The 20,318-nt window shown below is 36.3% G+C and overlaps 2 protein-coding genes across 3 annotated transcripts in view; one reads left to right on the top strand and one right to left on the bottom strand.

Annotated features, from left to right (window-relative positions):
• Nucleotides 1–16,097, top strand: part of LOC115425517 (collagen alpha-1(XVII) chain-like) — a 54,121-nt gene extending 38,024 nt beyond the window's left edge. Inside the window, exons 38-53 of the mRNA XM_030143177.1 lie at nucleotides 758–784; nucleotides 881–931; nucleotides 1,057–1,119; nucleotides 1,236–1,346; nucleotides 4,348–4,515; nucleotides 4,605–4,700; nucleotides 5,571–5,705; nucleotides 5,815–5,877; nucleotides 6,786–6,893; nucleotides 6,989–7,120; nucleotides 8,368–8,529; nucleotides 10,345–10,491; nucleotides 12,523–12,681; nucleotides 13,546–13,626; nucleotides 14,617–14,661; nucleotides 15,136–16,097. Of these exons, the coding sequence (XP_029999037.1) occupies nucleotides 758–784; nucleotides 881–931; nucleotides 1,057–1,119; nucleotides 1,236–1,346; nucleotides 4,348–4,515; nucleotides 4,605–4,700; nucleotides 5,571–5,705; nucleotides 5,815–5,877; nucleotides 6,786–6,893; nucleotides 6,989–7,120; nucleotides 8,368–8,529; nucleotides 10,345–10,491; nucleotides 12,523–12,681; nucleotides 13,546–13,626; nucleotides 14,617–14,661; nucleotides 15,136–15,188 (1,601 nt within the window). The 3' untranslated portion in view covers nucleotides 15,189–16,097. The remainder of the gene's footprint in view (nucleotides 1–757; nucleotides 785–880; nucleotides 932–1,056; nucleotides 1,120–1,235; nucleotides 1,347–4,347; nucleotides 4,516–4,604; nucleotides 4,701–5,570; nucleotides 5,706–5,814; nucleotides 5,878–6,785; nucleotides 6,894–6,988; nucleotides 7,121–8,367; nucleotides 8,530–10,344; nucleotides 10,492–12,522; nucleotides 12,682–13,545; nucleotides 13,627–14,616; nucleotides 14,662–15,135) is intronic.
• The window catches only part of LOC115425612 (serine/threonine-protein kinase 10-like), a 69,543-nt gene continuing 54,999 nt past the window's right edge, over nucleotides 5,775–20,318 (bottom strand). Inside the window, exon 19 of one of the 2 annotated variants that reach the window (XM_030143618.1) lies at nucleotides 5,775–5,803. The gene's annotated coding sequence lies outside the window, so the exon portion shown is untranslated. Of the gene's footprint in view, nucleotides 5,804–8,667; nucleotides 8,690–20,318 lie in introns of those variants that run through there. The other variant, XM_030143705.1, reaches the window with a different exon arrangement.

Here is a 20,318-nt window from a genome sequence, read left to right as displayed (position 1 = left end):
ATAACCTCCTTGGCGGAGGTAATAATAATAATAATAATAATAATAATAATAATAATAATAATTTTTATTTATAAGCGCCTTTCCTGGAGGATTCTGTTGGGTTTCTGTAAATTGACTTAGAATCTGGTTTTGACCAACCGTATATGTAAAGCATCATGAGATAACTTTTGTTATGATTTGGCGCGATATAAATAAAATTTGATTTAATTTGTTTTGACTTTCAAGACACCCAAGGACACTGTACAACAAGATAAAACAGACAAGCCATAAAATATATAGAACTAAACCAATAAAAGAGTAATTACTATATAGAGAAATGAAGATGTAAAATGGAGAGTAGAACTTATGGTGGGTAGGCTATTTAAGGCTTATATTTTAGAAATCATGACTTTTTATCACACTGTTGTGAATTTATTGTCGACATATCACAGCTTTAATCTTATAAAAGTACAACATTATGTTTGTTTTTTAGGCTACAACTTTATTCTCATAATATTATGGCTTTATTCTTGAAATATTACAACATTATTCTCCTAATATTTCGACTTCATTCTCGCAATATTATGACTCTTTTTGTATTCGACTTGATTCTCATAATATTACGGCTGTATTCATGAAATATTCCGACTTTCTTCTTGTAGTGACAAGTGTTTTTATTTTTCCAATGTGGCCATGATACGTGGTCGTAAGGGTTAAAGCGGATTCATGAATTCAGAAATCACTGAAGGTGAAGTTGATTTTCTAACTCTGTTTTTAGGTGAGCCAGGACCTCCAGGGCTCCAAGGTTAGAAGAACACATGCATCATCCAATAACAGATTATTTACATCTATCATTGTTTATTTGACTGAAAACTCTGATGTAATGAAATAAATGTTACAGGTGAACCAGGTCAGCCGGGTCTTCCAGGAAGTCCAGGGGAACCAGGAATTGGTACGTTCATGTGTCATCTGTCAGAGGTTTTACTGTAGATCAGGGGTGTCAAACTCATTTTATATTATTATTATTATTATTATTATTATTATGATGTTGATTCAGTGTGTTGGTCTTCATGCCAGGTTTCCCAGGTCAACCGGGCCAACCTGGACCTCCAGGACCAGAAGGACCAGCAGGAGGTAGAGGTAATGTCTTCATTCAGCTGAAGCGGTGAAACCATGTTAAATGGAATAGTTTGTTGATATACTTTCATCCTCAATGAAAATCACATGAAATCAGTAAAAAAATATTGTAAATGCAGGTGGTTCATCCCGACCTGGTCCACCGGGCCCACCTGGACCTCCTGGTCCACCTGGAAGAGATGGCAGTGAGTCATCTGATGTGGGCCAGTACATTTCAGAGTACCTTCAAAGTAGGTCATGATCAGCAGATGGGTTTGAATCCAACTGTTTGAACAAGTATTTTCACTGTGCATGGGTTAACCCAGGGCTGTCAAACTCATTTTAGTTCAGTTCCACATTCAGCCTAATCTGATCTAAAGTGGGCCAGACCAGTAAAATAATATAAAAAATAGGACAAGAACTGATAAATAATGTCAACACCAAAATTTTCTCTTTGTTTTTGAGTGAAAAAAGTAAAATTCCATTATGAAAATATTTACACCTATGAACTGTACTTGAACGTAACATGAACCAATATAAACATCCTGAAAATTCTGAAGAAAAAAAGTGCAATGTTAACAATATTACACCTTAGTTGACCATACATTATTTATTTATACATGTGCCTCAGAACTTACAGATTTAGTAAAAGGCAGAATATTGTTGAAATCCCACATACTTCTCTTAAGACATTTCATATTGTTCATATTTGTTCAGGTTATTCATATTTTTTGTAAAAGGATAGTCTGTAAATATAACTTTTTTTCTAATTTTTCTTTTTTTACACCAAAACAAAGAGGAAAATTTGCAGTTTTCATTATTTATAGGTTATTATGATAAAATTTTACTAGTCTGATCCACTTCAGATTGAATTGACCTAAAATGATTTCAACATCCTTGATTATTTATATCTTCAGTGTAATTTTTGTATTTAACAAATTCATCCTAGGGGCTGGATTGGACCCTTTGGAGGGCCGGATTTGGTCCACGGGCCGCATGTTTGACACCTGTGGGTTAACCCTTTCATCAGAATCAGAATCTCTTTATTGTCATTGTACAAGTACAACCAAATTGAGGTAGAACTCTCCAATTTAGTGCAAGAGAATTACAAAGCACAACAGATGACAGTAAGAAGGCATACTTATTGACATTAGAAAAAATAAAGATAGAAGTACAACTGGGAATGTTTGTAAAAATATATACATATATAGAATTCCATAGTGCAAATGGTATTGGAAATAGTGCAAATGACATGAGAAAATAAATACTGAAGGATAAATAGAGTGAAAGGATAAAAAAATATAGAAGGCTGTAAACATTAGACAGATGTTGCACATGTTCTAGGGCAGGGTTCTCAAACTCACGTTCTTTCAGGTTCCACATTCAGCCTGATTTAATCTGCAGTGGGCTGAACCAGTAAAATAATAACAGAATAATATATAAATAATGACAATTGCACATTTATGTCTGTGTTTTAATGCAAAAAAAACCCATTAAATTATGAAAATACTTACTTTTATAAACTATCCAAACAAAAAAGATGTGAATAACCTGAAAAAACTGAAATTTCTTCAGAAAAATCAGTGCAATTTTAACAATATTCTGCCTCCACTTCTCATTTGTCCATGTGCATTCTGGATCAGATCTACAAAGACACTAAACACTGAGGAACAGGCAGAAAAGAGTTCAAATTGGGCTGAATTTTCTTTAGACATTTCCGGTTGTTCATATTTGTTCAGGTTATTCACATTTTATTGTTACAGGATAGTTTGGAAATGTAAATATTTTCATAATTTAATGTTATTTTTTGCTCTAAAACAAAGACAAACATTTGAAGTTATTATTATTTATTATTATTATTTATAGACATAATGTCATTTTTTTTTTTTTCACATCAAACCCAGTAGAAAATCTGGAGCCGTTAGTTTTGTCGGTTCTTCTGCTGTTATTATTTGACTGTAGATCATATTGGTCTGTATGTGGAACTGGAACTAAAATGAGTTCCACAGCCTGGACTGTGGAATTTTTACACTTTGTAAATTCATCCCAGGGGTCGGATTGGAACCTTTGGGGGGACGCATTTGGGCCCCAGGACACGTTTGACACCCCTGTTCTAGGGTATGGTGAGGTTATTACAGTGGACATCAGTGTTCTTGAAGGTGTCCCATCGATGTTTTGTTTGGTTGTTTATTGTGGTGATAGCTTTGGGGAAGAAGCCATCCCTCAGTCTGTTTGTCCAAGTTTTATGTGACTGTTTGTCATTAGAACCTTTTTGTCCTGAGGGTTTTTATTCCTCATTAGGCCTGAAAAAAACAAGACAATTGATTAATTTCTTTTATGAACCTATTTTTCATGTAGTTCCATAAACGTTCACTCAGCTGGAAGCTATGGGCTGGATCTACTAAAGGTTTACATGTATTAAAACGTGTGCAAACTCATTGCACATGCAAAAAAATGTACAAACTGATTTCCTAACAGTGTGCACTAAGGGTCGCATCTTTCAAAGGTGCAAAATAGCGCGTCTGCATCCAGTTAGTACATTTACCACAATTAATATGAAATATGGGGCGTTTACACACATTTGTGTGTGTGCTGGGAGGAGAAAATGTAAATATATTAATTTAGCACACACAAAGAGATTTATCAAACCTGAAAGAAATTTAACTGACAGAAACTGAGTGTGTATTTAACACGACTCAAAAGGACGTGGCTGTGGTTAGGAGACAAAGAAATGATGAAACGAGATGCAGAGAACGCATTTTTCACCCTCCTGTGAACACACACACACACACACACACACACACACATACACTTACTTTACGAGACTCTTTTCCACTCCTGATTAATGTTTCCATTAGTGCTGGTTTATCCAACAGCAGTTTTCACAGTGTATTGTCTCTAGCAGTGCATGCAAAACCCTCATTTAAATACGGCGGTCTGGAAGACTTTGCACCTTTTGTAATTTGAGCAAGCAATCTGAGTGAATCACCCACAAACCGTGGTCACACCCCACACGCAAAATTGTAGATTGCGCAAGCAAATTAGAACAGGCAAACTGGGATCTTAGTAGATCTGGCACTATGAGTTTAACTTTAGAAGCAAATAAACAACTACAAGTAGAAACTGGACTTTGTCAAAATTGGAGAAATATGGCTTTTATTTTGCAGAAAACTATCGTAGAAACTCGGCTAGTGATGATGATGCTGATGTTTGAAGTAGTCCAGTCATTTCATTCACTCTGTTGGTGTGCAGGTGGTTCTGTGAGGCAGTACTTATCTGGTCCTCCTGGTCCTCCTGGTTCTCCTGGTGCTCCTGGTGCTCCTGGTGCTCCTGGCGCTCCTGGTTCCCCGGGGTCTCCAGGGGCCTCCTCAGAGGGTCTGGTTGACGACGTAGCCGCTCGAGTCATCGCCTACATCCAAAGTATGACTGACGCTATGATCCGTGGTCTGTCTGTTCCAACATGGCTGTCCATACCGTCCTTAACCGTCCTGTCGCTTTCATACGTTCAGGCTCAGGTAGAGGACATGATGGGTCTCCTGGTCCACCTGGTCCCCCTGGTCCACCTGGATCTGTCTCAGTCAACGACATTATCAATCTATTACAACGTAAGTTTTGTTGGAGGTCCCAACTTTAAGGAGCTACGTAATATGTTTAATTAACCCTTAAAGACCTGAACGTCCACCCTTAACCCTTACAGACCCAGACGTCCACCCTTAACCCTTAAAGGCCCAAACGTAAATACAGAAAAATGCAAAATACAGAGAATAACATTATAATAAATTGTGATAAATCACTTAAGAAAGAGAGAAATCAATTATTTGAAGTGGCACAAAAGGAGCACTGGGTCTTTAAGGGTTCAAATATTATTACTAAAATTATAAATAAATGCATAGACAGCTAATACTGGGATGCTTGTTTTAGTTCGTAGTATTATAAGACTCAGTATGGTTCATATATATCATACCATCACTGTCGGGTGGAAACCTATGGAAGTAAATCTGTGTCGTCAGATTTTGAATTACAAAAGACGCTGAATTTGTAGCACTGAATTTTTTTTTGCACTGACATTAAGTATCTGAATTGTTTGCCTCTGAATTCAACTATGTGATACTTCAGATACTTAGTTTCAGTCCAAAAAAAAATCAGAAATTCAGTGTCTTTTATAATTCAAAATCTGATAACACAGATTTACTTCCATAGAAACCTCTTATCTCCAAACAGTTATTTTTCAGGAAACTGGAAAAATGATGTATATTCAAAATAAATGAATGGAGTTCAGAGATGGAGTCAGAGGCCGCTTTCAACACTTTTCATTGGTTAAATATTTCTAAAACTGTCAGGACAGCGTGAAGACAAAAAAAAAAAAAAAAAGACCAAAACTGGACTTAGGAGGTTTCTGCCCGACAGCGACGGCATGTGAATGGGTCGTTCCAGACGTTTGAGCGCAGTTTTATGAGTTGGTCATGTTTGTGTAGGAGATGATGTGAGGAGGTACATTGGTGAAGGCCCCCCCGGTCCCCCCGGCCCCCCTGGTCCTTCTGGGGGAGGGTACAGCACTTACTCCGTCAACACCATGGAAGTGGCTCAGCGCGTCCTCAGCCTCATGAAGGGTGAGCGTCACACACACACACACACACACACACACCTGACCTTCACCATGACCCACCATGTGACTGACGGTGTGTGTGTGTGTGTGTGTGTGTGTGTGTCCCCAAACAGACCAGGGCCTGACTGGACTCCCTGGACCACCTGGGCCTCCTGGTCCTGCTGGAGGCTACGCTGGTGACCTGCATTCATTCATATTTCTGTTTTAAAGTCATTGCACTGTGTACTGAACCTGTTTACATGACCATAAAAATCTGATTACTGGGAGTAATCCAATAGTTACTGTCATCTGATAGTTACTGTAATTAGATGTGATGTGTTTACAGTCACTTCAGAATCGCGATAATGGAAAAACCCTGGTTTACATGTTTCAGTCTATTATCGGATTTCTTGCAGGGTACGAACGTACGTTATGACGTCAGACGTACACTTCCTGTCATTTTTCAAACGTCCGGTCTTGTCTTGTTGCCATGACAACGCCTACGGTGTCAGTGTTAGCTGTCCTAATGTGGGAGGAGCTAATAAGACGACAGAATAGGTCACATGTTGCTATAATCCTTCATTTCATTTCATTATTTGTTAATATTTTTCCTTCGGCTCACGGTGTCGCTGCGTAACTTCAGTTTATATAGATTTAATTTAAATATGCGCAGATGAAAAAAACCTAAATAAATCAGATGAACCTGTTTACATGTTGGAGTATTGGGGACAAATCTAGGTGTGTTAATCTGATTTATTATAATCAGATTACTGCTGTCATCGGATAAAGCCGATCAGATGATCCTGTTTACATAATCAATAATAATCGGATACTGATCAGAGTATTGGTATGAATGTTACCGCACTGTTGTGAGTTTGTTTTCAAAATATTATGCCTTTAATCTCAGAAAAGTATGACATTATTTTCATTAAATTTTGAGTTTTTTTTAAAACTATGACTTTATTGTCATAATATTCCGACTTTCTTGTCGTAGTGACAGTGTTTGTATTTTTCTGATGTGACCTAATGCGCCGCTCCAGTTTAAACGCAGCCGCACCTTTAACCCTGGAATGGACCACCTGATGTTTGTTTCATTATATCACAGGGTATCAAGGGCCTCCTGGTCCCCCAGGTCCACAAGGACCACCTGGACCACCTGGACCCCCGATCACTGGAACTTACGTCAGCACAGACATTCGTGATTACCTGCAAAGTGAGTCGAACAGCAGACATGGGCCTGACCCATAGCCTAACCCTAACCCATGGGTGTACAAGTGACAGCATCTGCCTTCCTTCTCCTCCTCTAAGGTGTCGCCTTTAGAGGTCCTCCGGGTCCACCCGGTCCCCCTGGACCCCCTGGCCCAATAGGTGGACTGGTGTCTTATACTGGACATACCAACAGGAGGACGCTCCACGCAGAAGAACAAGACTACGTCAGGAGTGAGTTTGAATTAAACTGTGGAGAAAACACAGACAGTTCTACAACACTGATGTCAAATGTACGGTCTGTGGACCCAAATCGACCCACTGAAGGGTCCAGTCCGGCCTGTGGGCCAAAACCGGCACACTAAAAGGTCCAGTCTGGCCTGTAGGATGAATTTAGGAAATGCTAGAATTACACTGAAGACATGAACAAACATTTTAGTTCAGGTTCCACATTCAACCAATTCAATCTCAAAATTAAAAAGTACAATTATTCAAAAAATTGAAAAAAAAAAATTGAAAAAAAAAATGACAAAGGAATGATAAAAACACAGGCATTGAAGGGTTAAAATCACTGAAATACAGATTTTAGTGATTGAAGAGATCAGAGTAAATGTTGTCCTTAAACTGACTGTGGGAACGTGCACTGGTCCAAATGAATGTTCCACTGGTTCTGGATCAATGAAGTGGGTCTGTGGGCTCAGGTTCTTTGGATCCACTTCATGTCTGGGTTCAGTTCTGCCCTCCAGTGGTAAAAAACATGTACTGAACTTCAGCGTCTTCAGTCACATTCTGTCTGTTTATTGTTTCCTTACTGTGTTTGAGGTCATGCTTTACTTCAGGGCTGTTACAATTTACATTTGAAAAACATTTACATTGTTCACAATAAAATATGAATAACCTGAAATGTTTACAGGAAAATCTGTGTAAATTTTAACACTTTCCTCCCTGTTATTAAATATTTTGTGTATTTGTAGATTTTCTGTGGTCTGTAAGTTGTGTTAATAATAACCTGAGACATAATGTCGTTAAAATTAGATTTTTTTTTCTGGAGAAACGTCAGTTTTTACATCCATTCCATTTTTATTTGTAAAGCACAAATTTAAGCAAACACAAAGGTTTCCAAAGTGCTGTGCTGTAAAATAAATGCAATAAAAACATAATAAAAAAAATAAAATACTAAGATTAAAAACAAAATGAAACATAATAAATAAATAGATAAATAAATAGACTGTCCACCCCCGGTAAAATATCCACACATAAAATCTACATCCTACACAGTGTGAAAAGCCAAATAGAACAGGTGTGTTTGAAGATATACATGACTGTTCAGGTTCTTCTTATCGTCAGAATATAATTGTAATGTTTGTTTGTTTTTTTCTCTAAAACAGTTGTCATTTCCAGGTGATTCTGTTCCTATTTAACAGTTTTCAGCCTGTTTGAACCTGAATAAAAGGACTTTGGTGGCTCTGTTTTACCTCCAGGCGACATCTCAAGGGGGGCCATGTTTGGACTTCCTGGTCCACCAGGTCCTCCTGGACCCCCAGGACACAAGGGAGAACCAGGTACACCTGGATCCAAGGACTGGACCGTTGATACTGGGGACTACGCCCTCATGGCTGTCAGAGTAACTGACTACATCAAATGTAAGGAGGTGAAATGTCAAAGTAAAGAAATGTAGAATCCAGTTGAATGTTCTGGTTCCACCCACAGAAGGAGAGAAAAATACAGACATATATATATATATATATATATATATATATATATATATATATATATATATATATATATATATATATATATATGAAAAATATAATAGAATACAAATAACTGAAAAAACTGAAGGAAGGGGTGACGCGGTGGTGCAGTGGATAGCACTGGTGCCTCACAGACAGAAGGTCCTGGGTTCAATTCCAACACCAGTCCATGGGGGTGGGACCTTTCTGTGTGGAGTTTGCATGTTCTTCTCATGTCTGTGTGGGTTCTCTCTGGTACTCTGGCTCCTCCCACCATTCAAACACATTCACTGATAGGTTAACTGGTTAATGTAAATCACCCATAGGTGTGAATGTGACAGTTTGTCTCTATATGTTCAGTCTGTGATGAACTGGTCACATGTCCAGGGTGAACCCCACCTTCGCCAATAAGTAGCTGGGATAGGCTCCAGCGACCCCCATGACCCTAGTGAGGATAAAGCGGGTTCAGAAAATGAATGAATGAGAAACTGAAGGAACTGGTTTCAGTTCTTTTTTTTTTTACTTATATTTTATTGTTTCATTTTTTAGATTTAACAACACAAACATTTAAAACATAGTGTCAGCTGATATTTTTACCTCTGCCAAGTGAAATGGCAGAGGTAAAAGGTGACCAGTTAACAGCAACAACAAACAACAATAAGGAAGGACAGAGAAAAAGACAGAAAAAAACACACGAGTTAAAGTGAAAAATATAGAATTAGAATAAGTTGATTGTCATTGTATAATGCTTATACAATGAAACTTGGTAGAGCTTACCCTCTGCAGTGCCATAAAATAAAAAATGATGAATAGCAATAAATAAGACATCTAATTAAATCAAATCTAAATATAAAGAAAACATTTAAATAAAATTGGTATTTATATAAATATTTCTATAAATAAAGAATTTGAATGAAAAATTCAATAGTATTGACATATTTACATCATGCGTGGTGTTCAGGAGCAGCTGGTTCCACTTAGTCTTTTATGTCTGGTTTTTTGTGGATGAAATATCTCTCGTCTTTTTTTCTGGTTAAATAAAGTTTGATAATAATAATAAAAGAATAACTCGACCAGATGAAACCCTCCTTAGACTTCCTCCATACCAAGATTATTATTGTTAAAGAAAACTAACGAAATGACCAAAACTAGAATTGTAAAAACATTTTCGTTAACTGAAATAAATAAAAACTATAATTAAAGGAAAAAAACATTGTTATGTATTCTGTGTTTACAAAACTAACTAAAACATATAAAAATTATGGATAAAATTCCCTTTGTTTTTGTCTTTGTAAATGTCGGATTGATACAAAAGCGATTTATTTCACTCTAGCAATTTTCTCTGCTGTCACCATACGACACTTGACGGTCCGTCACTTGTGTTCACTTGTGGTTTCCAGTCGTCTTCTGGTCCCCACTCTACCTGGAAACATGGAGACTAAAGTTGGGAGAAAGCAGCAGAGTCCTGTCTGGGATTTATTTGAATACGACAGAGAAGAAGAGAAAAAATACGACAAAACTACAATTAAAACTAAACTAAAATTAAGCATTTAGAAAAAAATGAAAACTATCAAACCTGCTCTAAAAACAAATTAAAACAAACTGAATTAGAGAAAAAAAAGTCCAAACTCAATAAAACTGAACTTGAATGAAAAATCCAAAACTATTCGAACCTTGCTCCATACTGGACCTACTGTTTATTGGACCCGCTCTGTTCATCTACAGCCCACGGTCTCCTCCAGGACGTTGAAAAACACTCACAGCGAGTGGTTCAAGGACCCCCCGGACCACCAGGACCCCCCGGAGCCCCAGGCTACACTCGATGGTTTGGTTCCCATGGAAACGCAACCGATCTGGTGGAATACATCAGAGGTAAGACTTTTTTTTTTTTAAACATTCTTTTTATTGAACATTTTCAAAGTTATACAGTCCAGTACAGCACACACAGGTTGTACGAAACACACAGCCAACACACAAATCCAAAATCTACGTCCACAGCAACGATGTCAAAAGTCTCCACTAAGTCCGTCTCAAGTCGTTGCAGTCCGAGCTCCCAGATACTCCGACACCCCGGCAAACTCCGCTGCAAAGACGTCCCTCCGATCACCAAAGCAAAATCTTAGTCTTTGCACAGAAACACAGTCTGATATCAAAGATTTCCACAGATGCACTGAAGGAGGTTCTTCTTCTACCCATTTGGTCGTAACAGCCTTTCAGCTGAAACATAAACAGACATTAACAGTATTCTTATGATCTGCCATTAGACCAGAGGTACGATTTTCAATTCACGAACAACTAAAAGACAATGAGTTTGTTTCTATGATCATAAAAATCTGATGTCATTAATCAGATAATTAATAATAATCAGATCTGATGCATTTACATGCACTTAAAAAAATTTGATAATCGATAAACCCTGTCAGATGTTTCAGTCCATTTGGTTATTATCGGATGTATTTCAGAGTTCATACGTACATAGTGACGGTAGAATCCAACTTCCTGTTCCTGTTGAGTCCGTTTACATCCATCCGTTTACCATCACTACGTATGTACGAACTCTGAAAGGAGTCCGATAATGGACTGGAGCGTCTAAACCAGGGTTTTTTGATTATCGCATTCTTAAGTGCACTACATGTGATTATTACAATTATCTGATTACTCTCAAATATTGGACTTTCATCGTCATGTAAACAGGCTTATTGTTGTCTGCGTCACTTCTGTTTTCTCCAGTTTAATTTTTTTTCTCCACATGTTCAGATGTAACCGAACTAAGTAAATCAGATTAACCTGTTTACATTCATGAAGACATGGGTGGACTGGTACAAGTCCAGGTGTGTTAATCGGATTTACTGTAATCAGATTACAGCTGTAATCAGATAAAACAGATCAGATTAGACTGTTTACATGATCAACAAGTGGTGCCAGTCACAACAAACCCCACCCCTCACATGTACTGTAACATATTTTGGCATCGATCCACTCTTTCATCCATATTCAATATTTGTTAAATATGAAAATTATATGTGTCAAGTTTGGAGTAAACTGAAACAAAACTGATGTTTTTATAGACACTTGAAATTTCACCCATTATAAGTAAATGGGAAAAGTAAAAGATTTTAAAAATTAACAAAAAATGTCAAAAACAAGCTATCACTCAGACATTTTGTGGAGTGATGTGTAACATTAATCTCTATATCTCTGCACTGTTTTAAGTAAATTGATTTTTTATAGAGATTTGAAATTTTGCCAATTACAAGTAAATGGGGAAAAAAAAAGACTTTAAAGATTGCTAAAAAAAAATTTTAACTTTGACCTACTTTTTCCAAAATGTAATCACATCTACAGTGGTAATCTATAAACCAAATTAGGTCTGAATTCAGCCAATAGTTTTGCCGCTAGAGTGGTAACAAAAAACAAACAAACAAAGAGGTAGCGGGGTCATAATAACCTGATACTTTTATTTTTTTATTTAACCTTTATTTACCCAGGCAAGCAATTAAGAACAGATTCTTACTAATCAGAGATTAGTGTAAATGGGGTCATCAGTGTCCATCTGTAGACCTTCATCTGAAAATACATGAATGTAAACATATAAATGATGGGGTCTGAGACGGTGCCCTGAGGGATCCCATTCTTCATTTAATGAAACACGGATTTATGATCAGTAATGGTCTGACAACTGCACAGATCAGATAATAATCAGAGTATTACTGTGGATGTAAACGGGCTCAGTGTGAGCTTCAGGATCTGTTCATCTGGTTTCCGGTCCGTCATGTCATGTGGAGTTTCTTCGTGTCGTTGGTTCTTTACTCGTGATCAGAGACTCTTCCGTTTCTATAAAAAGGACTTGATTCGTGTTCAAAGCACCTGCACCTCAGTCCTGTGTTTTATTCTCATTTACAGCCAACGGTGTGGTGCACAACATAGTACAGGAATACACCAGCCACGTCCACCAAGGACCCCCTGGACCCCCAGGACCCCCTGGAGCCCCGGGTCCAGTTGGATACAGCCGAGTGTTCGGGTCCCAAGAAAATGTCACAGATTTGGTTGAATACATCAAAAGTAAGGCAGCATTAAACCATCCAACTATTCTTCTTCTAATTATAATTATGATGGTAATAGAATAGAACAGAGTACAATAGAATAGAATAGAATAGAATAGAATAGAATAGAATAGAATAGAATAGAATAGAATAGTCTTTATTGTCATTGCGTATACAGTGACATTATCAGTGCTAATATGGAGAGTGAATATAAAAGTACCAAAACTAAAAATAACAAAATGTAATAAAAAAAAAAAAAAAATATATATATGTATATATATATATATATATATATATATATATATATATATATATATATATATGTATATAATTTAACAAAGTAACATAAGACTAGAGCAAAAACTAGGTAAAACTGGACAAAATATGAATCGACCCTATTAACAGTATTAACAGTATGTGACAATATGAATATATATGAATAATATTAACTGTATGTATTAATGTAAACAGTATGTATGTATGTGTATATATATATATATATATATATATATATATATATATATATATATATGAACTAAGTCTATAGAAAAATGCTGTATTTATATTTGATAAATCAATAATAATAATAATAATAATAATAATAATAATAATAACAATAATAATAGTCAGCTTTCCCGATAATTTTTTTTCTTTTAAATCAGTATTCCCAATATTTATTCTTGTGTCAGAATAATAACTAATTTAACATCGGCTGATCACATGTCTGTTTGTGACTAGTTGAATGTAGCCTTAGTGTTCATCATCCTCAGCAGTAGGTGTGGTCTGATCACATGTCTGTTTGTGATTGGCTGAGTGTAGCCTTAGTGTTCATCATCCTCAGCAGTGGGTGTGGTCTGATCACATGTCTGTTTGTGATTGGCAGCATATGGTGCCATTGCAGGGGCCCCTGGAAGACCAGGACAGAAGGGGGACATGGGAGTCCCAGGGCCAAAAGGAGAGACAGGTATATCTGTATTTATAGTTTTCATTATGACTCAGATGAGTTCCTGAATGAACCCTCTGGTCTCCGCCCACACACGTCCTTTAACCACCCACAGTCTGACAGAGGAACCACTCAATGTTCTTCAGTTTGTTTTGACATTTTCTCAATATTTTTTTTTTGTATTTCATCAATTTGAGCCATAAACAAAAAACAAATACTCGATAACTGTCATATTTTAACCCTTTTGAAACAAACCATCATTTTTGATGCAAAAAAAACACAAAAAAATAATTTTCCCCCAATATTTTACATGAAAATGTGATTAGTGTTTTTTTTTATTATTATTTATTTCCTCCTGTCAGTGATTCACTCCAACACTGGTTCATATTATTATTATTTTTGGTTCTAGGTCAAATGTTAAATGTGTCAGTGTGTATTTTGTACTCACTTGGCAGATGGGTGTTAGTGTAGGACTTTAACACTGTTTATTATGGGATGGATTTAGTGGATGGGTTAGAATTTAAACAATCAGGCACAAATGAACAACTGTTGAATTCAAATAATCTGAGCTTTAATAACAGCAAGTGGAAAGTGTGTTTAATATACTCACCTGGACACCGGAGGGTTAAAGTGTGTTTAATATACTCACCTGGACACCGGAGGGTTAAAGTGTGTTTAATATACTCACCTGGACACCAGAGGGTTAAAGTGTGTTTAATATACTCACCTGGACACCAGAGGGTTAAAGTGTGTTTAATATACTCACCTGGACACCGGAGGGTTAAAGTGTGTTTAATATACTCACCTGGACACCAGAGGGTTAAAGTGTGTTTAATATACTCACCTGGACACCAGAGGGTTAAAGTGTGTTTAATATACTCACCTGGACACCGGAGGGTTAAAGTGTGTTTAATATACTCACCTGGACACCAGAGGGTTAATGGACTCATTTTTTTCATCTGAAATATTCAGTGAATGTTCTGGGGCTGATTCTGTCTGTGTTTGAAACAGGTGAACGAGGTTTACCTGGACCTGCAGGAACCAAACGAGAACGAGGTGAGTGGGGAAAAAAACACCATATATATACGCACACACACACACACACACACACACACACACACATGAAGTACCATGAACAAAATAAGGTTGTAGTTGTTTGTCTTTATGTTCAGTTGATAATATATTTGTAGAAGAAGCCCCTTTTTCTTCACTTTTCTCTGTTTTGATTAAATAACCTTTGAATTTAATCTGAGTTTTAGTGAACATCTACACGATCAGTGAATTAAATATAAGAAAATACAGAATTTACACTGAAAAATGGAAAATACAGAGAATAATATTAGAATAAATGGAGGTAAAGTGTCCAATAAAGTCACTAACAATGGAAACTAAAACTATTTGTTACAATTTCAAACCAAAGAAAATCTATCAAGGATTAAATTGATTATCAACGAGTAAAATAAAGATCCTGTCGCCGCATAAAACATATTCATATTTATGTTGGTAAAAGTTGTTTTGTATTGTTTTCAGGAGAAACCGTGACAACCACACGGAGGAGGAGGAGGAGGAGCTCCGGTGTGTAACTGTTGAACTGCTGAACTGTTCAACTGGGGAACTGTTAAACTGTTCAGCTGTGGAACTGTTGAGCTGTTCCACTGCGGAACTGTTAAACTGTTCAGCTGTGGAAATGGTGGATGCAGGGATTTTATTAATGCACAATTTATAAATTTTTTATACAATTTCAGTATTTTTAAATGTGATTTTTTTTTGTGTGTTGATATGAATGTACAAGCCTTTGACTTGACATCAGGGAACGTATAAAGCTTTAAATGTTTGATATTTGTGGTGACGGATTTTTCTACTTAAACCAATCTCAAAAGGATCAACTGTGTAAAAACTATGAAATAAAAACATTTTTAATGCTCATAATTTGATGTTTTCTCACATTTTAACATATTCTCATAGTAGTTGTTACTCGCTTTATGGAGATAAAATGCAAAAAATAAACACTTTTTTGTTTATTAATTCCACTTTAATCCCATGTATCCATTGATTTCCATTCAACCTGTTGGTTCAGATCCGGTTTGTCCACCAGTCCAGTTCCAGTAATGGGATGAATGACAGTGTTTTAAATCCACACACTGATGCATGGACTCACATTTAGTCCCATGGGATGAACTGGACATTTATTCAATTTTCTATAAATCTGGGTCATTTGGTCCAATCAGATTAACCCTTAGATGGTACTGGATGTTTCCATGTGTTTTTCCTTCAGGGGTGTTTCCTCATATAGAAGGATTTACGACAGATTCATGGGATGGGCAGCATTTAGGACTTCCTGTCGGCCATCTTGGTTCATAGTTTTTAAATAAACCTGTCCTTCCCTGACTGTCCACTAGGGGTCAGTGTGTGTGATGATGCACCAGCGTCCACTGTGTTGGCTGATATGAACTAAACCAACCAAACCATGAATATACTGCAGTGGCCCAGAGGTGCAACAGGCCAAAAAATTATCCACTAGACGAAAAAAATTATTTACTACAAGAAAAAAAAAGAGAACAGCCTAAAAAAATTATCCACGAGATGAAAAAAATTATCTACTACAAGAAAAAAAAAAAAAAAAAAGAGAACAGCCTAAAAAAAATTATCCACGAGATGAAAAAAATTATCTACAAGAAAAAAAAAAAGAGAAAAACAGCCAAAAAAAAATAATCCACTATAAGGAAAAAAAAGAGAACAGCCTAAAAAAATTATCCACTAGACAAAAAAATTATCTACTGCAAGAAAAAAAGAGAACAGCCTAAAAAAATTATCCACTATAAGAAAAAAAAGAGAACAGCCCAAAAAAAATTATCCACTAGATGAAAAAAAAAATCCCCTATAAGAAAGAAAAGAGACCAGCCAAAAAAATTATCCACTAAAAGAAAAAAAAAAGAGAACAGGCAAAAAAAAATTATCTACTAGCCCAAAAAATTATTCACTATAAGAAAAAAAAAAAGAACAGGTGAAAAAAATTATCTACTATGAGAAAAAGAAAGAGAGCAGCCCAAAAAAATATCCACTATAAGAAAAAAAAAACATCATCCACCTTTTCAATTACGGGGGCGCTGTTTACCCGAAAGGTGCCTTGCTTTAAAATTAAGGCCACCACAAAAAATAAAAGGATAGGCTGAAAAATTTTAAGGCTTTCGGCTAATGTGGCTAATGCTAAGGAAGTACCCCACCGGAAGTGGAGGTCGTGCGCTAAAAAATAAAGCTATTTTAAAATATAGATATTTCCATTAATATAGTTTGCAAAGCAGTTAAATGATTAAATACGGTTCCAGTGTCTGCTCAAGGTTAGGCATGGGCGTTAAATGGTTAAGGTTAGGGTTAGGGTATGGTTGGGGTTAGTTTTCAGTGGTAAACGGCCCTTGTGTGCACTGTGTGAAGGTTCGTTGCTAAGCTAATGCTAACGCGAAAAGTTGACGGCAACTTTGTGAACTACCAGTGCGAGTAAACGATTTTGTGATTACGGTGTTGAATTGTTCAACTGCCTGACATTCAATATCATTTTTGATGAATATTCGCTACAAGAAGTTCTAAAATAATTTTATTTTGAGAGGAGGAGAAGAGGAGCTTCCTGTGGAGCTCCACTATCATGGCATCGCCCATTTGTTGAGAGACAGCAAGTGCATATTGCGGCACCGACACCTGGTGCCGTGGCACCTCGGCTGGTGCCGCGACGTACCGCGGTACCACGGCTCGGTGCCAGGTACCCCAGCACGGCACCGCGTACCATGGCTCGGTACCAGAGCTCAGCTCGTTGCCAGGTGCCGAGGCACTGCGGTACCACGGCACACATCTGTATCTCCACAAAATGTCCTTCTTGATCTAGTGTTAGTGAAGACACTCCGTTTGAGTTGAGGAGGAGAGGTCTACCTGCAAACAAATGGGCAATGCCATGATGGTGGAGCTCCACAGGAAGCTCCTCTTCTCCTCCTCTCAAAATAAAATAACACAAAGTTGCCGTCAACTTTTCGCGTTAGCATTAGCTTAGCAACGAACCTTCACACAGTGCACACAAGGGCCATTTACCACTGAAAACTAACCCCAACCATACCCTAACCCTAACCTTAACCATTTAACGCCCATGCCTAACCTTGAGCAGACACTGGAACCGTATTTAATCATTTAACTGCTTTGCAAACTATATTAATGGAAATATCTATATTTTAAAATAACTTTATTTTTTAGCGCACGACCTCCACTTCCGGTGGGGTACTTCCTTAGCATTAGCCACATTAGCCGAAAGCCTTAAAATTTTTCAGCCTATCCTTTTATTTTTTGTGGTGGTCTTAATTTTAAAGCAAGACACCTTTCGGGTAAACAGCGCCCCCGTAATTGAAAAGGTGGATGATGTTTTTTTTTTTCTTATAGTGGATATTTTTTTTGGGCTGCTCTCTTTTTTTTCTCATAGTAGATAAATTTTTTCACCTGTTCTTTTTTTTTCTTATAGTGAATAATTTTTTGGGCCAGTAGATAATTTTTTTTGCCTGTTCTCTTTTTTTTTCTTTTAGTGGATAATTTTTTTGGCTGGTCTCTTTTTTTTCTTATAGGGGATTTTTTTTTCATCTAGTGGATAATTTATTTTAGGCTGTTCTCTTTTTTTTTCTTACAGTGGATAATTTTTTTTGGGCTGTTCTCTTTTTTTTCTTGTAGTAGATAATTTTTTTCATCTAGTGGATAATTTTTTTTAGGCTGTTCTCTTTTTTTTTTTTTTCTTGTAGTAGATAATTTTTTTCATGTAGTGGATAATTTTTTTAGACCGTTCTCTTTTTTTTTCTTGTAGTAGATAATTTTTTTCATCTAGTGGATAATTTTTTTAGGCTGTTCTCTTTTTTTTTCTTATAGTGGATAATTTTTTTGGGCTGTTCTCTTTTTTTTCTTGTAGTAGATAATTTTTTTCATCTAGTGGATAATTTTTTTAGGCTGTTCTCTTTTTTTTTTCCTTATACTGGATAATTTTTTTGGGCTGTTCTCTTTTTTTTCTTGTAGTAGATAATTTTTTTCATCTAGTGGATAATTTTTTTAGGCTGTTCTCTTTTTTTTCCCTTGTAGTAGATAATTTTTTTCGTCTAGTGGATAATTTTTTGGCCTGTTGCACCTCTGGGCCACCGTAATATACAGAGAACAGCTGCAGAACAACCGGAGAGCACAGGAACACTGGACAGGAAAGGGTTAAAAACATATTTATTTTCTTCTAAAGTTAAACTCATGGTGTTTCAGATGAGTGGACGTTTATGGAACTTCATGAAAAATAGGTTCATAAAAACAACATCTAAAAAAAAATCAATTGTATGTTGTTGTTTTTTTGTGCCTCAAGAGGAATAAAAACTCTCAGGAAACAATTTGGACTAATATAAATTTGGACTGATAATTAATTCATGACATGTTTAAACTGTATGTGTCATAAAAGTAGAACATGGCAGGAAAAGGTTCATTATTTTGAAAATGCAAAAGTATTCTAGACTCAGCTGTAATTATCCAAATGAAAAAAATTAATGAAGCTTTAAACATTTGGAGTTTATATGTACTGACAGTACAAGTATCAAGTGCATACATTGGACATGTCCATGTTATTATTCCTGTTTTCTTATCATTCTTATAAAATAAGTTAAAAGTTGTGAGATATTAAATTTGGGAGTTTTTTTTTTTTTAGCTGTAAATGTAACTGTCAAAATTGTAGGGAAAAAAAATGCTTGAAATTATGACAGCGTAGTAGGGCCACGTTAAAAAACAAACAAACGCTTGTTCTGGAGTGAGAGCTAGGTGTTGTTTGTGGGGGGTTTTTTTGTTGTTTGTTTTGTTTTTTTTTGTTTTTTTTTAATCTCACCATGAGGTTGATTGAAGTGATTAAACTGATTCTGTGCATGTTGATAATAACTGGATTTGACTGTTTATCTGGATGCTTTATGACACTTTCTTCATCTGATCTCTTCATCGTCCTTCAGTTTATTGAGTCTATTTACTTTTGTTGAATTTTTGTTCAATGAACTGTGTGTAGCCCAGCCTAAAAATGGCACTTTAAACTAAATAAGCTAAAATGTAATTAGTTAAAATGTCATGTATATAAATAATCCTCATCAATATCGTTTATTTGTCTGTGTATAAGTTTAAGAAAGATTGTTATAAGCCAACACAAGTTTTTTTTTTGTCTTTTATTTTGATAGGATGCTATACTTCCGCAAGGTTGTTTGAGTTGTACTTTTTTTAATTAAATAAATAAATAAATAATAACACAAAAAAAGTTAAACAGAGGCTAGGGCTTTTTTTTAAGTCTTTTTTTTTTTTTTTAAATCGTATTAATGTTTGAGTTGTACTTGGAATACCGTAGTCTGTGTACAACCTAACTTGTGTGGTTGTCAGTCTTGTGTTTTATTTTGTTGCATTGGTCAAGTTGAGTTGAATGTCCAATCAGAAGCGAAGGGCGGGGCCTAGGTGTGCAGCGCGCTCGAGACCCATACTCCAGTCGGCATCCGGCTGCTGACCTGGCGGTTTGGCTAATGGGCTAACAGGGAAAATGGTCGAAAACTAAGTGTTGGAGGCAGAGTCTACACGTCGGGTTCTGCGCTGTTAACTGTGACTAGTAAGTGCTCAGTTTATATTATTTTCTGAGCAGAGATGAAATGTTGAAGCTTAAAATAAAGTAATGGCTAACTGTGTGTTAGCTT

The sequence above is a fragment of the Sphaeramia orbicularis genome, chromosome 1, assembly GCF_902148855.1.
Source record: "Sphaeramia orbicularis chromosome 1, fSphaOr1.1, whole genome shotgun sequence".
Lineage (NCBI taxonomy): Eukaryota > Metazoa > Chordata > Actinopteri > Kurtiformes > Apogonidae > Sphaeramia > Sphaeramia orbicularis.
This window is presented reverse-complemented; position numbering and strand designations above follow the sequence as displayed.